The sequence below is a fragment of the Arachis stenosperma genome, chromosome 3 (genome assembly GCF_014773155.1).
Source record: "Arachis stenosperma cultivar V10309 chromosome 3, arast.V10309.gnm1.PFL2, whole genome shotgun sequence".
Taxonomy (NCBI): domain Eukaryota; kingdom Viridiplantae; phylum Streptophyta; class Magnoliopsida; order Fabales; family Fabaceae; genus Arachis; species Arachis stenosperma.
The window spans coordinates 77,951,664-77,976,192 of record NC_080379.1 but is presented as its reverse complement, the minus strand read 5'-3'; the positions used below and the strand labels follow the sequence as shown (position 1 = coordinate 77,976,192).

General features: G+C 37.1%; 1 protein-coding gene and 2 non-coding genes across 3 annotated transcripts; all 3 read right to left on the bottom strand.

Moving 5' to 3' along the window:
• Positions 1-2,392: 2,392 nt before the first annotated feature.
• On the bottom strand, positions 2,393-2,496 carry LOC130971741 (small nucleolar RNA R71). The gene has a single exon (XR_009082952.1). It is a non-coding gene; the product is annotated as a small nucleolar RNA R71 (small nucleolar RNA).
• Positions 2,497-11,604: 9,108 nt separating this feature from the next.
• Positions 11,605-11,708, bottom strand: LOC130972241 (small nucleolar RNA R71). The gene has a single exon (XR_009083433.1). It is a non-coding gene; the product is annotated as a small nucleolar RNA R71 (small nucleolar RNA).
• A 7,965-nt stretch (positions 11,709-19,673) lies between these two features.
• Positions 19,674-23,824, bottom strand: LOC130969280 (heparanase-like protein 3). Its single transcript, XM_057894939.1, has 9 exons — positions 23,412-23,824; positions 22,514-22,550; positions 22,195-22,378; positions 21,920-22,065; positions 21,500-21,730; positions 21,235-21,424; positions 21,026-21,151; positions 20,454-20,553; positions 19,674-20,272 (listed from the first exon to the last, which is right to left on the bottom strand). The coding sequence occupies exons 1-9, from the start codon at positions 23,640-23,642 to the stop codon at positions 19,913-19,915; spliced, it is 1,605 nt and encodes a 534-aa protein (XP_057750922.1). The 5' UTR covers positions 23,643-23,824; the 3' UTR covers positions 19,674-19,912.
• Between the last annotated feature and the right edge of the window lie 705 nt (positions 23,825-24,529).

Genomic DNA, 24,529 nt, shown 5'->3' with positions numbered 1-24,529 from the left:
TAAGGTATTACTTGGACGACCCAGTACACTTGCTGGTTAGTTGTGCGGAGTTGTGACAAAGTGTGATTTATGTTTGAGAGCACCCAGTCTTTGGAGCCATTGTTGATGATCACAATTTCGTCCACCAGGTTTTTGGCGCCGATGCCGGGGATTGTTCGAGTATGGACAACTGACGATTCGTCTTGTTGCTCAGATTAGGTAATTTTCTTTTTATTTTTCTTTTCAAAAAGTTTTCAAAAAAAATATTTTTCAAAATTTTTCCCTTTGTTTTCGAAAAATTTTCAAAATTTTTTTTAGAATGAATTCTAATGTTTCATGAAACATGTTTTAGCTTGGCTGACTATTAAGCCATGTCTAACTCATAGGATTTTGATTGAGGACTATGAATTCATTACTTCCTTTTTCCAAAATATGTTTTCAAAAAATTTAGTAAGAAAATCCAAAAAAATTAATAAAATCATAAAAACCAAAAATATTTTGTGTTTCTTGTTTGAGTCTTGAGTCAATTTTTAAGTTTGGTGTCAATTGCATATTCATATTGTTCTTGCATTTTTTCAAAAAATTCATGCATTCATGGTGTTCTTCATGATCTTCAAGTTGTTCTTGGTAAGTCTTCTTGTTTGATCTTGATTTTTTCTTGTTTTGCATTTTTTGTTGTTTATCATATGCATTTTTCGTTTGTTAGAGTCCATGCATTAAAGATTTCTAAGTTTGGTGTCTTGCATGTTTTCTTTGCATCAAAAAATTTTTCAAAAATATGTTCTTGATGTTCATCATGATCTTCAAAGTGTTCTTGGTGTTCATCTTGACATTCATAGTGTTCTTGCATGCATCATGAGTTTTGATTCATAATTTTCATGTTGTGAGTCATTTTTGTTGTTTTTCTCTCTCATCATTAAAAATTCAAAAATAAAAAATATCTTTTCCTTAATTTTCTCATAATTTTCAAAAATTTGAGTAGACTTAGTCAAAAAATTTTTAAAATTAGTTGTTTCTTACAAGTCAAGTCAAATTTTCAATTTTAAAAATCCTATCTTTTCAAAACTTTTTCGAAAATCAAATCTTTTTCATTTTTATCTTATTAATTTCGAAAATTTTAAAATTATTTTCAAAATCTTTTTCTTAATTTTATTTCAAATTTTCGAAATTATGCTAACAATTAATATAATTGATTCAAAAATTTGAAGTTTGTTACTTTCTTGTTAAGAAAGGATCAATCTTTAAATTCTAGAACCATATCTTTTAGTTTCTTGTTAGTTAAGTAATTAATTTTAATTTTAAAAATTAAATTTTTTTTTCAATCCTATCTTTTTATCATATCTTCTTATCTTATCTTTTTATCATATCTTTTTCAAAATTTTATCTTTTACAAAATTTGATTTCAAAATATCTTATCTAACTTCTTATCTTCTTATCTTTTCAAATTTGATTTTCAAATCTTTTTCAATTAACTAACTAACTTTTTGTTTGTTTCTTATCTTTTTCAAAACCTCCTAACTACTTCTCCCTCTCTAATTTTCAAAAATATCTCACCTCTTTTTCGAAATTCTTTTTAATTAATTAACTAATTATTTTAAAATTTTAATTTTAATTCTATCTCATCTTTAATTTTCAAAAATCATTAACTACTTTTTCAAAATTATTTTCGAATTCTCTCTCTCTTCTCTTCTTCTATTTATTTATTTATTTACTAACACTTCTTTTCACCTCTCTTCATCTCCAATCACTGCCTCTATCCTCACCCTTGTGATTGGATTCTCCACTTTTATTCCTTTCTTCTTCTACTAATAATAAGGATCCTCTTTGTCCAGATATAGAGGATTCCTCTTCCATTTCTTTTTCTCTTCTCTTTCATATGAGCAGGAATAAGGAAAAAGGCACTCTTGTTGAAGCTGATCCTGAACCTGAAAGGACTCTGAAGAGGAAACTAAGAGAAGCTAAATTACAACAATCCAGAGGCAACCTTTCTGAAATTTTCGAACAAGAGAAGGAGATGGCAGCCAAACCCAACAACAATAATGCAAGGAGGATGCTTGGTGATTTCACCAAACCAACGTCCAAGTTTGATGGAAGAAGCATCTCAATTCCAGCCATTGGAGCAAACAATTTTGAGCTGAAACCTCAATTAGTTGCTTTGATGCAACAGAACTGCAAGTTTCATAGACTTCCATCTAAAGATCCTTATCAGTTTTTAACTGAGTTCTTGCAAATTTGTGAGACTGTTAAGACAAATAGAGTAGATCCTAAAGTCTACAGGCTCATGCTTTTCCCTTTTGCTGTAAGAGACAGAGCTAGAACATGGTAGGACTCACAACCTAAAGATAGCTTGGACTCCTAGGATAAGCTGGTCACAGCCTTCTTGGATAAATTCTTTCCTCCTCAAAAGCTGAGCAAGCTTAAAGTAGATGTTCAAACCTTCAAACAAAAAGATGATGAATCCCTCTATGAAGCTTGGGAAAGATACAAGCAGATGACCAAAAAGTGTCCTTCTGACATATTTTCAGAATGGACCATATTAGATATATTCTATTATGGTCTATCTGAGTTTTCCAAAATGTCATTGGACCATTCTGCAGGTGGATCCATTCACTTAAAGAAAATGCCTGCAGAAGCTCAAGAACTTATTGACATGGTTGCAAATAACCAATTCATGTACACTTCTGAGAGGAATTCCGTGAATAATGGAACACCTCAGAGGAAGGGAGTTCTTGAAATTGATGCTCTGAATGCCATATTGGCCCAGAACAAAGTGTTGACTTAGCAAGTCAACATGATCTCTCAAAGTCTGAATGGATGGCAAAATGCATCCAACAGTACTAAAGAGGCAGCTTCTGAAGAAGCTTATGATCCTGAAAACCCTGCAATAGCAGAAGAAAATTACATGGGTGAACCTTATGGGAACACCTATCATTCATCATGGAGAAATCATGCAAATTTCTCATGGAAGGATCAACAAAAGCCTCAACAAGGCTTTAATAATTGTGGAAGAAATAGCCTAAGCAATAACAAGCCTTTTCCATCTTCTTCTCAGCAATAGATAGAGAATTCTGAGCAGAGCCCCTCTAATTTAGCAAATTTAGTCTCTGATCTGTCTAAGGCCACTTAAAGTTTCATGAGTGAAACAAGGTCCTCCATCAGAAATTTGGAGGCACAAGTGGGCCAGCTGAGTAAGAAAGTCATTGAAACTCCTCCCAGTATTCCCCCAAGCAATACAGAAGAGAATCCAAAAGGAGAGTGCAAGGCCATTGATGTAATCAATATGGCCGAATGCACAAGGGATGAGAAGAACGAAAATCCTAGTGAGGAAGACCTCCTGGGACATCTCTCAAACAAGAAAGTGTTCCCTATTGAGGACCTAAAGGAATCTGAGGCTCATATAGAGACCATAGAGATTCCATTAAATCTCCTTCTGCCATTCATGAGCTCTGAAGATTATTCTTCCTCTGAAGACGATAAAGATGTAACTGGAGAGCAAGTTGCTCAATATCTAGGAGCCATCATGAAGCTGAATGCCAAGTTATTTGGTAATGAGACTTGGGAAGGTGAACCTCCTTGCTCATTAGTGAACTTGATACATGGGTTCAGCAAACTCTACCTCAAAAGAAACAAGCTCCTGGGAAATTCTTAATACCCTGTACGATAGGCACCATGACCTTTGAAAAAGCTCTGTGTGACCTGGGGTCAGGCATAAATCTTATGCCACTCTCTGTAATGGAGAAACTGGGGATCATTGAGGTACAGCCTGCCTTATTCTCATTACAATTGGTAGACAAGTCAGTAAGACAAGTTTATGGATTAGTAGAGGACGTGTTAGTAAAGGTTGAAGGCCTTTACATCCCTGCTGATTTCATAATCTTAGACACTAGGAAGGAAGAAGATGAATGCATCATCCTTGGAAGACCTTTCCTAGCCACAGCGTGCTATGATTGATGTTAACAGAGGAGAATTAGTCCTTCAATTGAATGGGGACTACCTTGTGTTTAAGGCACACGGCCATCCCTCTGTAACACTGGAGAGAAAGCATGCAGAGCTTCTCTCAGTACATAGTCAAACAGAGCCCCCACAATCAAACTCTAAGTTTGGTGTTAGGAGGCCACAACCAAACTCTAAGTTTGGTGTTGAACCCCCATATCCAAACTCTAAGTTTGGTGTTGGGAGTTCACAACATTGACCTGATCACCTTTGTGGCTCTAAGAGGGCCCACTGTCAAGCTATTGACATTAAAGAAGCACTTGTTGGGAGGCAACCCATTTTTTATTTATCTAATTTTATTTTTATTTTATTGTTATTTTGTGTTTTATTAGGTTCATGATCATGTGGAGTCACGAGAAAAAAATACTAAAATTAAAAATAGAATAAAAAACAGCAGAAGAAAAATCACACCCTGGAGGAAGGACTTACTGGCGTTTAAACGCCAGTAAGGAGCATCTGGCTGGCGTTCAACGCCAGAACAGAGCATGGATCTGGCGCTGAACGCCAGAAGCAAGCAACATCCTGGCATTTGGACGCCAGGAATGTGCCATGAGGAAAGCTGGCGCTGAACGCCAGTAATAAGCATGGAACTGGCGTTCAACGCCAGAAACATGCTACACATGGGCGTTGAACGCCCAGAACGTGCACTACTTCGGCGTTTAAACACCAGAATGGTATGCTAAGGCATTTTACATGCCTAATTGGTGCATGGATGTAAATCCTTGACACCTCAGGATCTGTAGATCCCACAGGATCATCTCAGGATCTGTGGACCCCACAGGATCCCCACCTAACATATTCCCACCTTACCTCCTAATTAATCCTATAACACACTTTCCCAAAAACCCTTCACCAATCACCTCAATCTCTCTTCCCAATTACCCCCTTCACCACTCACATCCATCCACTCTTCCCCATAAACCCCACCTACCTTCAAAATTCAAAAATCTTTCCCACCCAAACCCACCCTAAATGGCTGAACCTACCCTCTCTCACTTCCCTATATAAACCCCTCCATTCTCCTTAATTTCCACACAACACACACCTCTCTTCTCCTTCTTGGACAAATACACCTCTCCCCTTCTCCTCCATATTTTCTTCTTCTTCTTCTTCTTTTCTTTCTTCTCTTGCTCGAGGGCGAGCAATATTTTAAGTTTGGTGTGGTAAAAGCATAAGCTTTTTGTTTTTCCATTACCATTGATGGCACCTAAGGCCGGAGAATCCTCTAGAAAAGGGAAAGGGAAGACAAAAGCTTCCACCTCCGAGTCATGAAAGATGGAAATATTCATCTCCAAAGCCCATCAAGACCACTTCTATGATGTTGTGGCCAAAAAGAAGGTGATCCCTGAGGTCCCTTTCAAGCTCAAGAAAAATGAGTATCCGTAGATCCGACATGAGATCGAAAGAAGAGGTTGGGAAGTTCTAACCAACCCCATTCAACAAGTCAGAATCTTAATGGTTCAAGAGTTCCATGCCAATGCATGGATCACTAGGAACCTTGATCAAAGTGTGAACCCGAGTCCAAAGAATTATCTTACAATGGTTCGGGGAAAATACTTAGATTTTAGTCCGGAAAATGTGAGGTTGGCGTTCAACTTACCCATGATGCAAGGAGATGCATGCCCCTACACTAGAAGGGTCAACTTTAATCAAAGGTTGGACCAAGTCCTTATGGACATATGTGTGGAAGGAGCTCAATGGAAAAGAGACTCCAAAGGCAAGCCGGTTCAATTAAGAAGACTGGACCTCAAGCCTGTGGCTAGAGGATGGTTGGAGTTCATCCAACGCTCCATCATCCCCACTAGCAACCTATCTGAAGTTACTGTGGATCGGGCCATCATGAGTCATAGCATCATGAATGGAGAGGAAGTAGAAGTTCATGAAGTTATCTCCCTTGAATTCTACAAAATAACCGATAAGCCCTCTACTTTGGCAAGGCTAGCTTTTCCTTATCTTATTTGCCATCTATGTTACTCAGCTGGAGTTATCATAGAAGGGGACATCCTCATTGAGGAGGACAAGCCCATCACTAAGAAAAGGATGGAGCAAACAAGAGAGCCCACTCATGGAACCCAAGAGACGCATGAGGAAGCTCATCACCAAGAAATCCCGGAGATGCCTCAAGGGATGCACTTTCCTCCCAACAACTATTGGGAACAACTCAACACTTCCTTAGAAGATTTGAGTTACAATGTGGATCAATTAAGGGTGGAACATCAAGAGCACTCCATCATTCTCCATGAAATTAGAGAATATCAAAGGGCAATGAGGGAGGAGCAACAAAGGCAAGGAAGGGATATAGAAGAGCTTAAGGACATCATTGGTCCTTCAAGAAGAAGACGCCACTAAGGTGGATTCATTCCTTGTTCTTATTTCTTTTTCTTCTGTTTTTCGATTTTTATGCTTATTATGTTATCTATATTTGTGTCTCTACTTCATGATCATTAGTGTTTAGTAACTATGTCTTAAAGCTATAAATAAATTCCATGAATCCTTCACCTCTCTTAAAAGAAAAATGCTTCTAAATTCAAAAGAACAAGAAGTACATGAATTTCGAAATTATCCTTGAGTTTAGTTTAATTATATTGATGTGGTGATAATACTTTTTATTTTCTGAATGAATACTTAAACAGTGCATATTTTTTATCTTGTTGTTTATGAATGTTAAAATTGTTGGCTCTTGAAAGAATGATGGACAAAGAGAAATGCTATTGATAATCTGAAAAATCATGAAATTGATTCTTGAAGCAAGAAAAAGCAGTGAAAAAGCAAAAGCTTGCAAAAAAAAATATGGCGAAAAAAAAAATTTTTGAAAGAAAAAGAAAAAGCAAGTAGAAAAAGCCAATAGCCCTTAAAACCAAAAGGCAAGGGTAAAAAAAGGATCCAAGGCTTTGAGCATCAATGGATAGGAGGGCCCAAGGAACTAAAATCCAGGCCTAAGCGGCCAAATCAAGCTGTCCCTAAACCATGTGCTTGTGGCATGCAGGTCCAAGTGAAAAGCTTGAGACTGAGTGGTTAAAGTCGTGATCCAAAGCAAAAAGAGTGTGCTTAAGAGCTCTGGACACCTCTAACTGGAGACTCTAGCAAAGCTGAGTCACAATCTGAAAAGGTTCACCCAGTCATGTGTTTGTGGCATTTATGTATCCGGTGGTAATATTGGAAAATAAAATGCTTAGGGCCACGGCCAAGACTCATAAAAGTAGCTGTGTTCAAGAATCAACAAACTTAACTAGGAAAATCAATAACACTATCTGAAATTCTAAGTTCCTATAGAAGTCAATCATTCAAAACTTCAATGGAAAAAGTGAGATGCCAAAACTGTTCAGAAGCAAAAAGCTACAAGTCCCGCTCATCTAATTAGAATTAATATTCATTGATATTTTAGGATTTATAGTATATTCTCATCTTTTTATCCTAATTGATCTTCAGTTGCTTGGGGACAAGCAACAATTTAAGTTTGGTGTTGTGATGAGTGGATAATTTATACGCTTTTTAGCATTGTTTTTAGGTAGTTTTTAGTATGATCTAGTTACTTTTAGGGATGTTTTTATTAGTTTTTATGCTAAATTCACATTTTTATACTTTACTATGAGTTTTTGTGTTTTTTTGTGATTCCAGGTGTTTTCTGGCTGAAATTGAGGGATCTGAGCAAAACTCTGATAGGAGGCTGACAAAGGACTGCTGATGCTGATGGAATCTGACCTCCCTGCACTCAAAATGGATTTTCCGGAGCTACAGAATTCCAAATGGCACGCTCTTAATTGCGTTGGAAAGTAGACATCCAGAGCTTTCCATCAATATATAATAGCTCATACTTTATTCGTAATTAGATGACTTAAACTGGCGCTCAACGCCAGTTCCATGCTGCATTCTGGAGTCAAACGCCAGAAACACGTCACGAACCAGAGTTGAACGCCCAAAACACGTTACAACTTGGCGTTCAACTCCAAGAGAAGCCGCAGCTCGTGGATAGGTCAAGCTCAGCCCAAGCACACACCAAGTGGGCCCTGAAAGTGGATTTCTGCATCAATTACTTACTTCTGTAAACCCTAGTAGCTAGTCTAGTATAAATAGGACTTTTTACTATTATATTTTCATCCTGGATTGTATTTTTGATCCTGTGATCACGTTTGGGGGCTGGCCATTCGGCCATGCCTGAACCTTCATCACTTATGTATTTTCAACGGTGGAGTTTCTACACACCATAGATTAAGGGTGTGGAGCTCTGCTGTACCTCGAGTTTTAATGCAAGTACTTCTATTTTTTATTCAATTCAACTTATTCTTCTTCTAAGATATTCGTTGTACTTCAACTTGATGAATGTGATGATCCATGACACTCATCATCATTCTCACCTATGAACGCGTGACTGACAACCACTTCTGTTCTACCTTAGACCGGGCACATATCTCTTGGAATCTTTAATCAGAATCTTTGTGGTATAAGCTAGAATTGATGGTGGCATTCATGGGAATCCGGAAAGTCTAACCTTGTCTATGGTATTCCGAGTAGGATTCCGGGATTGAATGACTGTAACGAGCTTCAAACTCGCGATTGCTGGGCGTGATGACAAACGCAAAAGAATCAAGGGATTCTATTCCAACATGATCGAGAACTGACAGCTGATTAGCCGTGCTGTGACAGAGCATTTGGACCATTTTCACTGAGAGGATGGGATGTAGCCATTGACAATGGTGATGCCCTACATACAACTTGCCATAGAAAGGAGTGACAAAAATGGGATAAAAGCAGTAAGAAAGCAGAGATTCAGAAGGAACACAGCACCTCCATACACCTATCTGAAATTTCCACCATTGAATTGCATGAGTAACTCTATCTTTATTTTCTGTTTAAATTTATTATTATTATTCAAAAATCAAATAATCTCTTAATATAGTTGAATCTGCCTGACTGGAATTTACAAGATGACCATAGCTTGCTTCATACCAACAATCTCTGTGGGATCGACCCTTACTCACGTAAGGTATTACTTGGGTGACCCAGTACACTTGCTGGTTAGTTGTGCGGAGTTGTGACAAAGTGTGATTTATGTTTGAGAGCACCAAGTCTTTGGAGCCATTGTTGATGATCACAATTTCGTCCACCAGTAACCCGTAGTTAGACCATTTTCACTGAGAGGACGGGAGGTAGCCGTTGACAACGGTGAAGCCCGAACATACAGCTTGCCATGGAAAGGAGTATGAATGATGGAATGAAGACAGTAGGAAAGCAGAGATTCAGAAGGAATGACGCATCTCCATACACTTATCTGAAATTCCCACCAATGAATTATATAAGTATCTCTATCTTTATTTTATGTTTTATTTATATTTTAGTTATCAAAATCCCAAAACCATTTGAATCCGCCTGACTAAGATTTACAACATGCCCATAGCTTGCTTCAAGCCGACAATCTCCGTGGGATCGACCCTTACTCACGTAAGGTATAACTTGGACGACCCAGTGCGCTTGCTGGTTAGTTGTACGAGTTGTGAAAAGTGATTCACAATTTCGTGCACCAAGTTTTTGGCGCCGTTGCCGGGGATTGTTCGAATTTGGACAACTGACGGTTCATCTTGTTGCTTAGATAAGGTATTTTTCTTTTTATTTTGTTCTTCAGAATTTTTAAGAATGAATTCTAGAGTTTCAGATGATGCTTTTATCATCACAGGAGCTAGTTGATTCCCATCAATTTGGCTGTTGTATGCAATGTCTTGCTGAAGCTTGGTTGGCCATGTCTAATCTTTTTAGACTGAAGCTTTAGACTAACATTGCATGATTCCTGGAATTCTTATTAAAAAATTTGAGTTTCTTATTTTCTTTTCCAAAAATAATTTTTGAAAAAAAATACAAAAAAATAAATAAAATCATAAAATCAAAAATAATTTATGTTTCTTATTTGAGTCTAGTGTCAATTTCTAAATTTGGTGTCAATTGCATGTTTTTATTTTTCTTGCAAATTTTTCGAAAATTCATGCATTGCATTCTTCGTGATCTTCAAGTTGTTCTTAATGAGTCTCCTTGTTTGATCTTCATATTTTCTTGTTTTGTCTTTTGATGTTTTTCATATGCATTTTTTAATTCATAGTGTCTAAACATGAAAAATCTCTAAGTTTGGTGTCTTGCATGTTTTTTTTTTCTTGAAAATTTTTCAAAAATAAGTTCTTGGTGTTCATCTTGACATTCATAGTGTTCTTGCATGCATCATTTGTTTTAATCCAAAATTTTTATGTGTTGAGTCATTTTGTGGTTTTTCTCTTTCTTCATTAAATTCAAAAAAAATAAAAAAATTATCTTTTCCTTATTTCACTCATAAATTTCGAAATCTTTGGGTTGACTTAGTCAAAATTTTTAAAATAAGTTGTTTCGTGTTAGTCAAGTCAAGATTTCAATTTCAAAACTTTATCTTTTCAAAATCAAATCTTTTTCATTTTTTTCCTTAGTTTTTCGAAAATTTTCAAAAATCTTTTTCAAAACTTTTCAAAATCTTTTTCCTATTTTTACCTCATATTTTTCAAAATTAATACTAACAATTAATGTTTTGATTCAAAAATTTCAAGTTTGTTACTTTCTTGTTAAGAAAGATTCAAACTTTAAATTTTAGACTCATATCTTTTAATTTCTTGTTACTCAAGTTTTCAAATTTTAAAAATCAAATCTTTTTCAAAAAAATTGTTTTTCAATCATATCTTTTTAAAAATCAAATTTTCTTCAACCATATCTTTTCAATCATATCTTTTTAAAATCAAATCTTTTTCAATCATATCTTTTTAAAACCTTAATTTCAAAATATCTTTTCTAACTTCTTATCTTTTCAAAATTAATTTCAAAATCTTTTTCAAAATCACCTAACCACTTTTCGACCTTTAATTTTCGAAAATCACTAACCATTTTTCAAAAATAATTTTCAAAATTCTCTCCCTCTCATCTCTTTCTATTTATTTTATTTATCTACTAACACTTCTCTTCTACTCATAATTTGAACCTTCTCTTCTCTATGTGTTCGTATTTTTCTTCCTCTCTCTTTTCATCCTTCTATTCTTCTTCTCTTCTACTCATATAAAGGAATCTCTATACTGTGACATAGAGGATTCCTCTTCTTTTCCATATGAGCAGGAGCAAGGACAAGAACATTCTTGTTGAAGCTGACCCTAAACCTGAAAGGACTCTGAAGAAGAAGCTAAAGCACAACAATCAAGAGAAAACCTTACATAGAATCTCAAAAAAGAAGTAATGGCCAAACTCAACAACAATAACAACGCAAGGAAGATGATTGGTGACTTCACTGCACCGAATTCCAACTTCCATGGAAGAAGCATCTCAATCCCTGCCATTGGAGCAAACAATTTTGAGCTAAAGCCTCAATTAGTTTCTCTGATGCAACAGAATTGCAAGTTTTATGGACTTCCATCAGAAGATCCTTTTCCGTTCTTAACTGAATTCTTGTAGATCTGTGATACTGTTAAGACCAATAGAGTTGATCCTGAGGTCTATAAGCTTGTGCTTTTCCCTTTTGCTGTAAGAGATAGAGCTAGAATATGGTTGGGCTCTCAACCTAGAGATAGCCTGAACTCTTGGGATAAGCTGGTCACGGCTTTCTTAGCCAAATTCTTTCCTCCTCAAAAGCTGAGCAAGCTTAGAGTGGATGTTCAAACCTTTAAGCAAAAAGAAGGTGAATCCCTCTATGAAGCTTGGGAAAGATACAAGCAACTGACCAAAAAGTGTCCTTCTAACATGCTCTCATAATGGACCATCCTGGATATATTCTATGATGGTTTGTCTGAATTGTCTAAGATGTCATTGGACTATTCTACAGGTGGATCTATTCACCTAAAGAAAATGCATGCAGAAGCTCAGGAACTCATTGAAATGGTTGCAAATAACCAGTTCATGTACACCTCTGAAAGGAATCCTGTGAATAATGGGACGCCTCAAAAGAAGGGAGTTCTTGAAATTGATGCTCTGAATGCCATATTGGCTCAGAACAAACTGTTGACTCAGCAAGTCAATATGATTTCTCAGAGTCTGAATGGATTGCAAGCTGCATCCAACAGTACTAAAGAAGCATCTTCTAAAGAAGAAGCTTATGATCCTGAAAACCCTGCAATGGCAAAGGTGAATTACATGGGTGAAGCCTATGAAAACGCCTATAATCCCTCATGGAGAAATCATCCAAATTTCTCATGGAAGGATCAACAAAAGCCTCAACAAGGCTTTAACAATAATAATGGTGGAAGAAACAGGTTTAGCAATGGCAAGCCTTTTCCATCATCCTCTCAGAAACAGACAAAGAATTCTCAGTAGAACCCATCTAGCTTAGCAAATATAGTCTCTGATCTATCTAAGGCCACTCTCAGTTTCATGAATGAAACAAGGTCCTCCATCAGAAACTTGGAGGCACAAGTGGGTCAGCTGAGTAAAACGGTTACTGAAACTCCTCCTAGCACTCTCCCAAGCAATACAGAACAGAATCCCAAAAGAGAGTGCAAGGCCATAACTGTGACCAACATGGCCGAACCTGGAGAGAGTGAAAAGGCAGTGATTCCCAGTGAGGAAGGCCTCAGGGAATGTCCACTGGCCATTAAAGAGTACCCCAATGAGGAACCAAAGGAATCTGAGGCTCATATAGAGACCACAGAGATTCCATTGAACTTCTTTTTCCCATTCATGAGCTCTGATGACTATTCATCTTCTGAAGAAGATGAAGATATTGCTGAAGGGCAAGTTACCCAATATTTAGGAGCAATCATGAAGTTGAATGCCAAGCTATTTGGTAATGAGACTTGGGAGGATGAACCTCCATTGCTCATTAATGAACTGAATGCCTGGGTTCAGCACACTTTACCTCAAAAGAAACAGGATCCAAGTAAATTCTTAATATCCTGTACCATAGGCACCATGACCTTTAAGAAGGCTCTGTGTGACCTAGGGTCAGGTATTAACCTCATGCCATTCTCTGTAATTTTTAAGGTACAAGCTGCAAGGATCTCACTAGAGATGGCAGACAAATAAATGAAATAGGCTTATGGAATAGTAGAGGACATGCTAGTGAAGGTTGAAGGCCTTTACATCCTTGCTGATTTCATAATCCTAGACAATGGGAAAGATGATGATGAATCCATCATCCTTAGCAGACCTTTTCTAGCCACAGCAAAAGCTGTGATTGATGTTGACAGAGAAGAGTTGGTTCTTTAATTGAATGAGGACTACATTGTATTCAAGACTCAAGGTTCTCCTTCTGTACACATAGAGAAGAAGCATGAAAAGCTTCTATCAATACAGACTCAAACAAAACCCCCATATTCAAACTCTAAGTTTGGTGTTGGAAGGCCACAACCAAGCTCTAGGTTTGGAGTTGAGAGGCTAGAACCAAACTCTAAGTTTGGTGTTGAGAGGCCACAACCATGCTCTGATTATCTGTGAGGCTCCATGAGAGCCCATTGTCAAGCTATTGACATTAAAGAAGCACTTATTGGGAGGCAACCCAATTTTTAGTTATCTATGTTGAAATTCCATTATTATTCTATATTTTCTTTAGGTTGATGATAATGTGGAGTCACAAAAATAACTGCAAAAAAATCAAAGCAAAATCAAAAACAGCATAAAAAAACAGCACATCCTAGAGGATGAACTCACTGGCATTTAAACGCCAGTAAGAGTAGCAGAATGGGCATTAAACGCCCAGTCTGGCACCATTCTGGGCGTTTAACGCCAGAAATGGGCACCAGACTGGCTTTTAACGCCAGAAACAGGCTACAGCTTGGCGTTAAACACCAGAAAAGGTATAAAAGCTGGCGTTTAACGCCAGAAACAGGCAGCAATCTAGCATTAAACGCCAAAATTGCACTCTAAGGGCATTTTGCATGCCTAAATGGAGCAGGGATGAGAAGTCCTTGACCCCTCAAGATCTGTGGACCCCACAAGATCCCCACACAAGAACATGATGAATGTGATGATCAAGTGACACTCATCACCATTCTCACCTATGAATGCGTGTCTGACAACCACTTCCGTTCTACCTGAAAACAAGCTTGAATGTATATCTCTTCGATTCCTGGTTCACGACATATGGTTGCCTCTCCTGATAACAGAGCCTTCCATTCCGTGAGATAAGAGTCTTCGTGGTATAAGCTAGAATCAATTGGCAGCGTTCATGATTTCCAAAAAGTCTAAACCTTGTCTGTGGTATTCCGAGTAGGATCTGGGATGGGATGACTGTGACGAGCTTCAAACTCATGACTGTTGGGTGTAGTGACAGATGCAAAAGGATCACAGGATCCTATTCCAACACAAGTGAGAACCGACAGATGATTAGCCCTACGTAACCCATAGTTGGACCATTTTCACTGAGAGGACGGGAGATAGCTATTGACAACGGTGAAGCCCGAACATACAGCTTGCCATGGAAAGGAGTATAAATGATTGAATGAAGATATTAGGAAAGCAGAGATTCAGAAGGAATGACGCATCTCCATATGCTTATCTGAAATTCCCACCAATGAATTACATAAGTATCTCTATCTTTATTTTATGTTTTTTTTTTATCTTTTAATTATCAAAATCCCATAACCATTTGAATCCGCCTAACTGTGATTTACAAGATGACCATAGATTGCTTCAAGCCGACAATCTCCGTGGGATCGACCCTTACTCACGTAAGGTATTACTTGGCTGACCCAGTGCACTTGCTGGTTAGTTGTACGAGTTGTGAAAAGTGTGATTTACAATTTCGTGCACCAAATGTCCACTTCAGGGCTTCAGGATATCAACAATCTTCCCGTCCTCAACTGTCTTAAGAGCACCCACTTGAGAAAGATCGAGGTCGGGAGCCAGCACAGCGACCTGAAGCTTAATTCCTTTCTCAGTCAGCTTCACAGCTTTCCGGGCCCCTTTGGCAAGCTCTTTATTCTTCTTCTTCAACGCATCCATCTTCTGACGAGTAGCCTCGACCGAGCCCTCCGCCAACTTCAGCTTTTTCTCTAATTCCTCAACCTTTTTTCTTAGCTGCAGTAGCCTCACCATGAGAGGCATTCAAATCTTTCATCAAGGCAAGGTCCCGATCCACCAGCCTGTTTATCTCCTTGGCATCCTCCTCAGCCTTCTTCTCCTGCTCAGACAACTTCATCTTGAGAGACTCCTCCCGAGATCTCGAATTTGTCAAGTCTTTTTGGGAGTCCCGAAGCTTCACTTCCATAGCATGATAATTCCCCAAGACAGGCTCCACCTTCTTGGCAATAGTTGCTGCTCGAAGAAGGCTGCAATAGATCTACCTCGCCTGCCCAGAAATATCGGCATCACGGAAAAACTCGTCGGTGCCAGGGAGTAACTAGGATTCAATAAAGCCCCCAGCATCGAAGTTTTTCTCCATAACTGAAAGTGTCTTCCCGGAATCACGTTTCCTTTTCTTAGGGTTGCTGACAAACTTCAAGTCCTCATCAAACCCTAAATCCTCCTCATCAAAGGAAACTTTCGCCTCCACACTCGGGTTCCCCGAGGTGTTCTCAGGAGGGACCTCAACCCTCTCCAGCTGACCTTGGACGACCCCATCAACCTGACCACTACTTTCCCTGACATCCCCCTAGTCCTGACTCGCCGAAGGAGTTGCCGAGGAATCGTTACCACCTTCGTCATCCCCTTGGATGAGGCTCATCAAGTCAGCCAGGGTTTTCTTCCCACCAGCCATGGAAACTACAAGCAAAAAGACAAAGGTATAAGTAAAAGATGAGCAAAGTGCTAAAAATGCAAAAAAGTAAAAAAATTTACCAACATACGACCGACCGGCCTCCCGGTCCCCCATAACCATGCGAGGGTTAAGGTTTCTCTCGCCAAAAGTTGCCAAAAAGATATCAGCAATGTTACGATCTTCCGGACTCAACCAATCATAAGAAGTTTTTATCAGATAATTGGATCCCACCCCGAAACTCCAATAAGTCGAGATCCGCCTCTCCCCCTTGGCAGTAAGCCATAAGGGTTGATGACGTTCAATGGGCCTAACCTTGAAAAAAGTATACTTGAAGCAATAGTAGGAATCCTCAAAAAGGCCAAAAATCCTACGACCTTGTTGGGCCCTAAAAGACATATATCCATTTTTCGCCTTCCCCTGGCGAGAAGGGTTCGTGAGAAGAAAGAGGTAGAGGAAAATATTTACAGAAGTCGAAAGCTCCAGATATTCACAAACCATCTCGAAGCATAGGATGGCAGCCTAGCTGTTTGGGTGCAAATGTGATGGAGCAACATCACAACGATTCAACAAACCCATGACGAAAGGGGAGAAGGGCAAACGAACCCCCAAATTCATGAACATGGCTTCATAAACCCATAACCAGTCGGCAACTCGTGGAGCTGCCAAGTTCTTCTGACAGACACGCTCCCGAGCTGCAGGAACATAAGCTTGGTAAAACGCCTCCTCGGGACCACCCCCACATAAGAGCCCTGCCTGGCGCAAATCCTGAAGGCCCTCCTTCGTGACCTTGGAATGGATGTCCCTTACGTCGGAAGACACCCAAGCGTAATGATCAACGTAGTCGGCTAGCGGTCACTGAGCCTGATTCGGAAGAACGAGGCGCTCGGCCATACCTACAGTGGGAGAACCACTCAGTCAGAACGGGAGATCGGGAACCCATAAAGCAGCAAAGGCAAACCAAAAACTCCTCAAATCACCCCCTACGTTAACCCAACACTAACCCAAAACCTAAAGCAAAACCCCAGGAAAACCCAGTGGCGCCCCCTCTAAAAGGAAAAAAGAAAGCAAGAACAGACAAAACCCAGGCATGCATATGAAAAATGCACAAAAAAGAACATGCAAAAACCAAGAGGAAGAAGCAACCAAAAGGGGGGAAAACCATAAAAACAACGTACTAGAAATGTAGAATCCGTAAAATGACGAGCAGTAACGAAGGATCCGAGAGAGAGAAGGGGCACCAGAAGCAGGAAGAAAATCAAGACAGCAGGAGAGGGAAGCAGAAAATAGCAGTGGCGCAAGAGAGCAGGAAGAATAGAAGAAGGAAAATGGAACTATGAGGGGGTTACGAAGCAAAAATAGGGAAAAAGCATAACCACCGACGAAGAGGGCCAAAAGGTAGGGGCATATTCGCCATTTCATCCAAAATTTTAAATCAATGAAATGATGGGCATTTAATGCCCAGCGCGGAAGCCAAGAAGGCGGCATCGAGAAACGGGATGACCACGCGTGAAAAACACGAAACGCCACCAACGAGCTCACGAGAAGAAGAACACACCCCGTCTCGGCGAGTAAGACAAACGCGCCTAGCCCCGAGCACCAAAACTCGAAGTTGGCGCGTTGGGGGCACTGTTACGGACCGCCGAGTCCAGCCCACTAGCCGTCGGATCGGGGCACCACCTCTGACCTAGGCCCAAGGAACCCCTCACAAAAAGAGAGTCCGACGGGTCGGGTCCTAGAACGCCCGACCCAGGGCATACCTGACTTACCATCCGTACGACCCAGGATATCGGTCGGGCCGGTACCTTCGGATCATGACTCGAAGTCCCGACCCGGTGTCTGGATTGACCTGCCCTTCTCACGTGGATTACGATAGCTCATGGAAGCTTCTTGGGCAGTGGGCTAGGTCATTCTCAGGGCCCGCCCCGCACAGTATAAAAGGGGAGAGGTCAGCTCTCCCCCCAAGTTACGTAACATTCTTACCTAATTCGGCTACCGCATCGTACAGACACTGATTTGATCGTCGAAGTGTCCTTGCAGGTGGCCACCCCCATGCTTCACACCGCCTCCGGCGTCACTGGCTCGCATCTTTGTCATCACTTCATGTCAGCTCAGGATCTCACTCGCTCCTCTACTCATCACCACCCGTCCCGTCGAGTACTCGAGATTTTCAAGTAACGAACATATTCCTTACTACTAGACATTCTTGTAATCAATACTTAATATTTTCTTTTATGATTTGATTTTTATATTTAAGAATACAATAGAGACTAATAATAATTATAAAGAACGGTAATGATAATTTGTATTAAATGAGTTAATTGTAATTGATTTTTTATTTTTGTTAAGTCATTTATCATCATTCAATAGAGATACAAAACCTAAAAGCTACCCTAATATGATTTTGTTTCCATTAATTCAATTATTTTCATTCAAAATTCACAACTCTAATACCATTGCAAGCACAATTAGAAATTTAGAATAGGCAAAGGAATTTTACAAGAAGTCATCTTTATCATTGCAAATAGTATGACAATTGAATTTGACCTTAATACGGTACTTATGGTAGAAGATGCTGATGAAGAATTTGAATAACAGACGGACTCACTCGACGAGGTTGTTGTCAGTCAACCAATTTCTGAGAATATGAAAAACCACACTAGTTTTGATGAGGTATGGTAATAAACCGATTTCTTTTTGTTTTTATGTGTATTTATAATTATATTGTACTACTATGTTCATACACATAACATTCATACGTTCATATACATAACATCCATAATTACATACAACTAACATCTAAAAATTAAATTAATGTTTATTAGATATTACATCCATACACATATCACTTTTTAGTTATTGCATAGGTAACTATAAAGTTAACACAAATGTTTTTAAATTTTATCATAATTGAATTTAAAAAATGTCAAATTCTTAAATTAATTTATTCAATTGATAAATTTACTCATAACATCCATAAATTCATACACATAACATCCATAATTTCATATTAATAACATCCATAATTTATACTCATAATATTCATAATTTCATACCTATGATGTCTATAATTAATAAATTTTTATAATTAATATTATCAAATTTTAAACTATACATCTTATTGTATTCTTCAAATTATCTCATATGTGCACTAGTAGGTCATGATTCTAATTGTTTTAATATTTTTATTTAATATTCATATGTATGGTTATTTATTGATTTTAACATGACAAGTTAATAATTATTTTTAAAAAATTATTTTTAAATTTTTGTTTATATTTTATATTTTATTTTTTATTTTTTAATAGTATATATGTAAAATATAAGTCATATAATAGAAGTTGTTAAAAATTTTTAATTTAACTTTCATAATTTTTGTAGAGAATTATTGCATTTAATGGATAATAATGTGATTGAGACATGTTAGAGATTTGATTTGAGAGAAACCCAAATTGATTTTTTGGAAAGAACGTTAATGATTCCAAACATGCAGTAAAATAGTAGGTAATAAGGAGGATAAGTGATAAGGAGGTGTATGTCACTTACTTATCAAGAGAATGAAAATTTTTACATGACATTTTTATGTTGTAATTATTATTTGGCTACCTAGCATCACTCAATTAATTATGTAACGTCAGGTTATTAAAAATAACTTTCATTGACTTCATGAATGATTAAAGACGAATATAATTGTATGACTGCGTAATATATTTTATACTATTTTAATAACTCTTTCATTGACTTCATGAATGATTAAAGACAAATGTAATTGTATGACTGTGTAATATATTTTATACTATTACTACATCAAAATTACGCTAAGATAATAAGATCTAAGGAACTAGCCTCAAACTCTAAGATGAAAGATGACTCTCAACTTCGATGATTGGCATTCAGGTTTTCTAGCCTCTAACGGATATTTCGTCAGTTCTAATTAGAATTCACTTAGAAAAATATTCGGCAAAATACCACAATGTAATGGATAAATGCACATACTACTACTACAATGACATTAAATTTATACAAGTTGGTTTTTTCTTCTTCAATGATTCAGTATTCAAATTGTCATCTTACAATAATGAACAAATGAACTTGGTGCCTCAGCAAACAATAACATAAAAAACCTTGTGCTGAACGTTAAAAAATTGGCCTTTATTTTTCACCAAGAAATTGAAAAACAATATACCTCCCACGTCATTTACTAAATCAACTGTTGAAACAATTTTGCACCTTTTCTTTATCGTTTTCAGTGCCATCTAACTAGCTGCAAGATGCGATATTGGCATCAGGTATATGAGCAAAAACAATAGAGAAAGGGGCAACCGTTATAGGCTCTGATGGGTTCACATACAGAGGCTCCAAAGTGGGAATCTCATTATCCGTGTTTACCGTTAGAGTCTTCCCATTTAGAACCATGACTTGGCTATGTATGTTCCTATCCTGTGGAGTTAGATGGTATTCTTCTCTTGATTTTTCATTCGCACTTTGCAGAGGTATTGCCATAAGTTCTGAATTAATAGACATCTTTCTGTGCCTAAAAATATTGGCGTTACTCAACGACACTTCGGCCACTACGGTTGTGCTGTTGTCCAGATTGATCAACAGTACTGTGATCCCTCCCTGAAACATCAGAGTAGTAAATAATATTTTTACTGATACTACCTCTGTTAAGTGTCATTTTTGGAAGAATTTAGTTACAATTTGTTAAATAAGCCTGAAAAATGACACATCAAAGTGAATAGAGAAAGTAAAATGTAACAACTTGATAATTACTGTAATTATGACACGAAATTAGACTCACGGATTGCTTTGCACAGTGGGCATATGCTCTTATTTTGTTTGTTCCAGAGAAAGTTGTTGACAGTACATGTCTTCCCATGAGTCGGTGCCAAAGAAGAGCACTGCAGAGAAAAAGAAAAAACCTTATCATGTAAATGTTATAACTTACAATGCAGTCCTTGATGTTGTTGGATTGAAGATGCGGTTCTTTTTCCAAGGCAGCCAACAAACGATACATCAATTAATTAATGAACAAATCTAAGTTCATATCAGTTCAAGTATATAAAACTAAAAAATAATACTTTTATACTCGACTTTTCTTGTACACTATATTAACTCCTCCTCTTGACCATTTGATTGGGTTGGTGGGACCTAGTCGATTAGGTCCCACACCTCATCTAATGGGAGGAGAGTTAGTTGACTTGTGTACGTGGAAGAGTGAATACATGTAACACATAAGATCATATGCCGGCCAAACCATATAAGTCCATAGGGGAATTTCCATAGTTACATTGTTCAATCATAAAAAATTTTGCTGCACATTCTTCGACGTAGGACGACTTATTTTTTTCCCTACACATTAATATCTTTTACCTATAGTAGTCTGGATTTGGCTGGAAATTTGTAGTATTGAGTAAACCGTAATTTCCTCCTATCAAACTCTGTCTGCAATATGTTTTAGTATCATAAGTAGCTGACATGCCAAGCTGATCCAAATACCTATTTGTGACATGAAAATGTTAAGCAATGTTATTTCAAAGGATCATCTAACAGTAAATAAGCTGTGAGGAGTTGTCACTAACCAAAAGCTGTAGACAAATGCATCTGACACAAGATGATGGCCACTGTTGTAAGCCCCTCCGGACTCACCAACCCATGCTGTTGCTGAGGTTCCTGAACTTTGAATTAAATTTTGGAGGGCTTTGAATGTGCTTGCTTCTCCATCAAGGAAGGAAGGATTGAGAATTTTCTCCACAAGGTGCTCGTCAACACCTGCATACAAGCTAAATGAGCTTTCATATTACATAATGAAGAACAACTTGAAATTCGCCTCTGTGCAAAATGTACCTGGCCCAAGGTTATAGATGTGGTGGGTAACCACATCCAAGGATTTTCCCGCCTTGCTTATAAATTCTTTGAACCAACTTGCATCAAAGAAACCTCCAGGAGCGATCACTAGTGGCTCAGGCTTGGCATCATTATATGCATTATCTACTATGTTTCGTAGAGAAACTAAATCAGAAGCATATTGCCCAGCATCAATTTTCGTTCCAACTCCACTCCCACTCAATTCATTGCCTGCAATTGAAATAGAATTGTAAAACATATGCATTCATGCAAGATGGATTTTGATCACAATGTCTTTCTCCTATATTTCTTCCTCTGGCAAATACTATTGAAGAAGACGAAATTGATATATCAACAACAATATTTACTACAAAATGGTTGCCAATTTCCAACAACAGCAGCATATACTTAGTTACTTACCAAGCTCCCATCCATGAATTATGTAATTCATTCCAACGGTATAATGAATAAAGGATTCGGCATTCGTGTAGTTCCAAGGTCCAACTGCTTTACCAGATTTTATTGTTTTCCCATTAAGAGCATTTAATCCAAAGACGATCTTAGCCCTGAAATAAACCATGTAAAATAAGTAGTACATTTAACTGATTTAGAACAAATTCAAAATTCCATGCCGAAATGGTAACCTATGTGTTAAGTTTCATAAGACAAAGACACAGGGCAAGTTCCGAGTCTACCCTGCTTTTTTGAAAAAGATATTAAGCTCATCCCATCTAGCCATTGGGAGGCACCCTTCAGTGAAACCAAACATCTCGGACTCATTCTTAACAAAAGGAGTACAAGGTTTGTTATAGTCTTCAGTCCCATATATGACCTTATCTTGCAAACTGCCACCCAATCTAAGTTTCAACGGCGAAAACTCTGTGTAACATTAGGAGCCATAAGCAATGATACCTTGATAAGTTCTCTAAGCAATTGTAACAAGTGAATAAATAACAGTAAACTGCTGTCATTTATTATTTTATTTTATTTTCTTGAAAAGAATTCTACTCTTACCTTTCACTGCATTTAAGAGGAGCTGATTGTTGAGGTCCTGCAAGAGATTAAAATTACAAGATGTAAATTCTATGTATGTTCCCAAAATGTAAATATATTTAATTTGAAAAGGATATGAAAGAAAGTTGATCGAATTATTAAAACAATCAATTGCTTAATCATGGAAACAATAAATATGACACACTGAAAACTGAACCCAGAAGTTAATTTTGTTAAACCTTACTGAGAACGGAAACGTCAGAATTTAATTAGAAAAGAAAAGATTAAAAGTCCTATTCTGAGAAAAATGACCTATGAAGATTTAAGTAAAATGAAAAAAAAAATGTTAATTATTATCACCTACTACGGTGAGAATATTATGAAAACGAAAATTGTGCCTTTTGTTTGGTCTGTAACTTTTGCCAAATTATTTTTTATAATAATTTTAAAATATTTAAATTTTTTAATGTTTATATTTTTAAATTTAAAGTTAATTATTTAACCTATTTTAGTAATTAAGCAATATCTCTTAGCAACACCATATATGAACGTGTCTATTCAAACGGTGAGTAGATGATGACGTCCTTAAAAATAAAATAAAAAAAAACAAAACAAAATAGAAGTAAAACATATAAAGTTGTTTTCACGAAAATTATGTTGCAGCTGAGCAGAGAGATCTCAAACACACGCATTCTTGATTCAAATGTCATTCCAGTAACTTACAAAAAATAAACAAGTAAAAAATAAATAAATAAAAATAAACAGACAATTTTATCAGAACATAAGGGGGGTAAAAATTAAAAATAGAAACATTTTTAGTTGTTTTGTTGGATAGGTTCATGGTTTTTGCACTTTGGACCAGTGAATGCCACAAGCTGTGCAGATTCAGAAAAACAAAAATAATATGGAAAATTATTACCAGATTGAGAAGAGATGCAAGGCCCCAACTGCATCTACCATAGTCACATTTCTGAGGGGGCCACCAATCAAGAGTTGCACACACAAAATCATCATCAATGGTTCCAATTACCGATTTCGCATTAATGGCAACAATCCCTTTTAAATGTGAATCCCCACCAGTTTCAACCTGTGAGTTCACAAAGCTCAATAAGCGCAATAGCATAAGAAGCTGAACAATCCAAGAACCCATGGAGGTTGTGGCTGAGGCCGGCTTCACTGCATAAGAGTCACAAGCTTATATAGTAATAGAAGTATAATAGAGACAGACAGACAGGCAAAGGTTAAATGTTAAATGTGCTTTTGGTAAAAATTTAATGAAAGGTTTGCTTTTACAAATGCTTGCTGGAAGGGTAATAATAATAATAATTGTCTTTACGTGGCAGGTTGGCAACACAAGGATTTTGGCGTTTGTATATAAAAGATTAAAAGTGCTTAATGTGTTTTTGTTATTTGTAAGGCAACTAATCTAACCTTCGATGCTAAGCGTGCGTTTGGATTATATAATATAACTTTTTATAAAAGTATTTATAAAAATATAATTTATTTAAAATATTATATATAATACATAAAAATATTAACTTTTTTATTTTTTCAATAACTTTTAGAAAAAATTGAATAAATAATATAATTGTCAATGCATTCCTATCATATTATATATTCACTTATATTAGTAGGACCCAAACTAATTGAACTTATGTAATTAAAGATATTAAAAATTATATACAAAGACAAAGTTATTGCAGATATGTAATATTTACATAAATATATTATTTTTTTCTATATCTTTTCTAATATATATATATATATATATATATATATATATATATCATATTTAAATTAGTCATTGAAATTTAATCTTGGCCTCAATTTGGTTCTGGAAGGTTTAATTGACTCAAATTGAACCCCCGAATTTCAAAAGTCTACTCATGTTAGTCCTTTCTCCTATCTCCGTTCAGTTATTAAACGACGTCGTTTTAGTATTGGCTGTAACGATCCAACTTTCAGTATGTCATTATCATACAAGAAGCTAAATGTCACCAACTTGCTTTCTTAGTTTATAGCTAGTACTTATTATAT

What these genes read in the sequence shown, in the direction of transcription:
- LOC130969280 (XM_057894939.1), bottom strand. Translation starts at nt 23,642, where the DNA reads ATGGGTTCTTGGATTGTTCAGCTTCTTATGCTATTGCGCTTATTGAGC. An exon ending in AATTCATGGATGGGAGCTTG is followed by an intron (nt 21,731 to 21,919) that starts GTAAGTAACTAA and finishes TTTCAATTGCAG; the next exon opens with GCAATGAATTGAGTGGGAGT. An exon ending in CCCACTGTGCAAAGCAATCC is followed by an intron (nt 20,273 to 20,453) that starts GTGAGTCTAATT and finishes CTGATGTTTCAG; the next exon opens with GGAGGGATCACAGTACTGTT.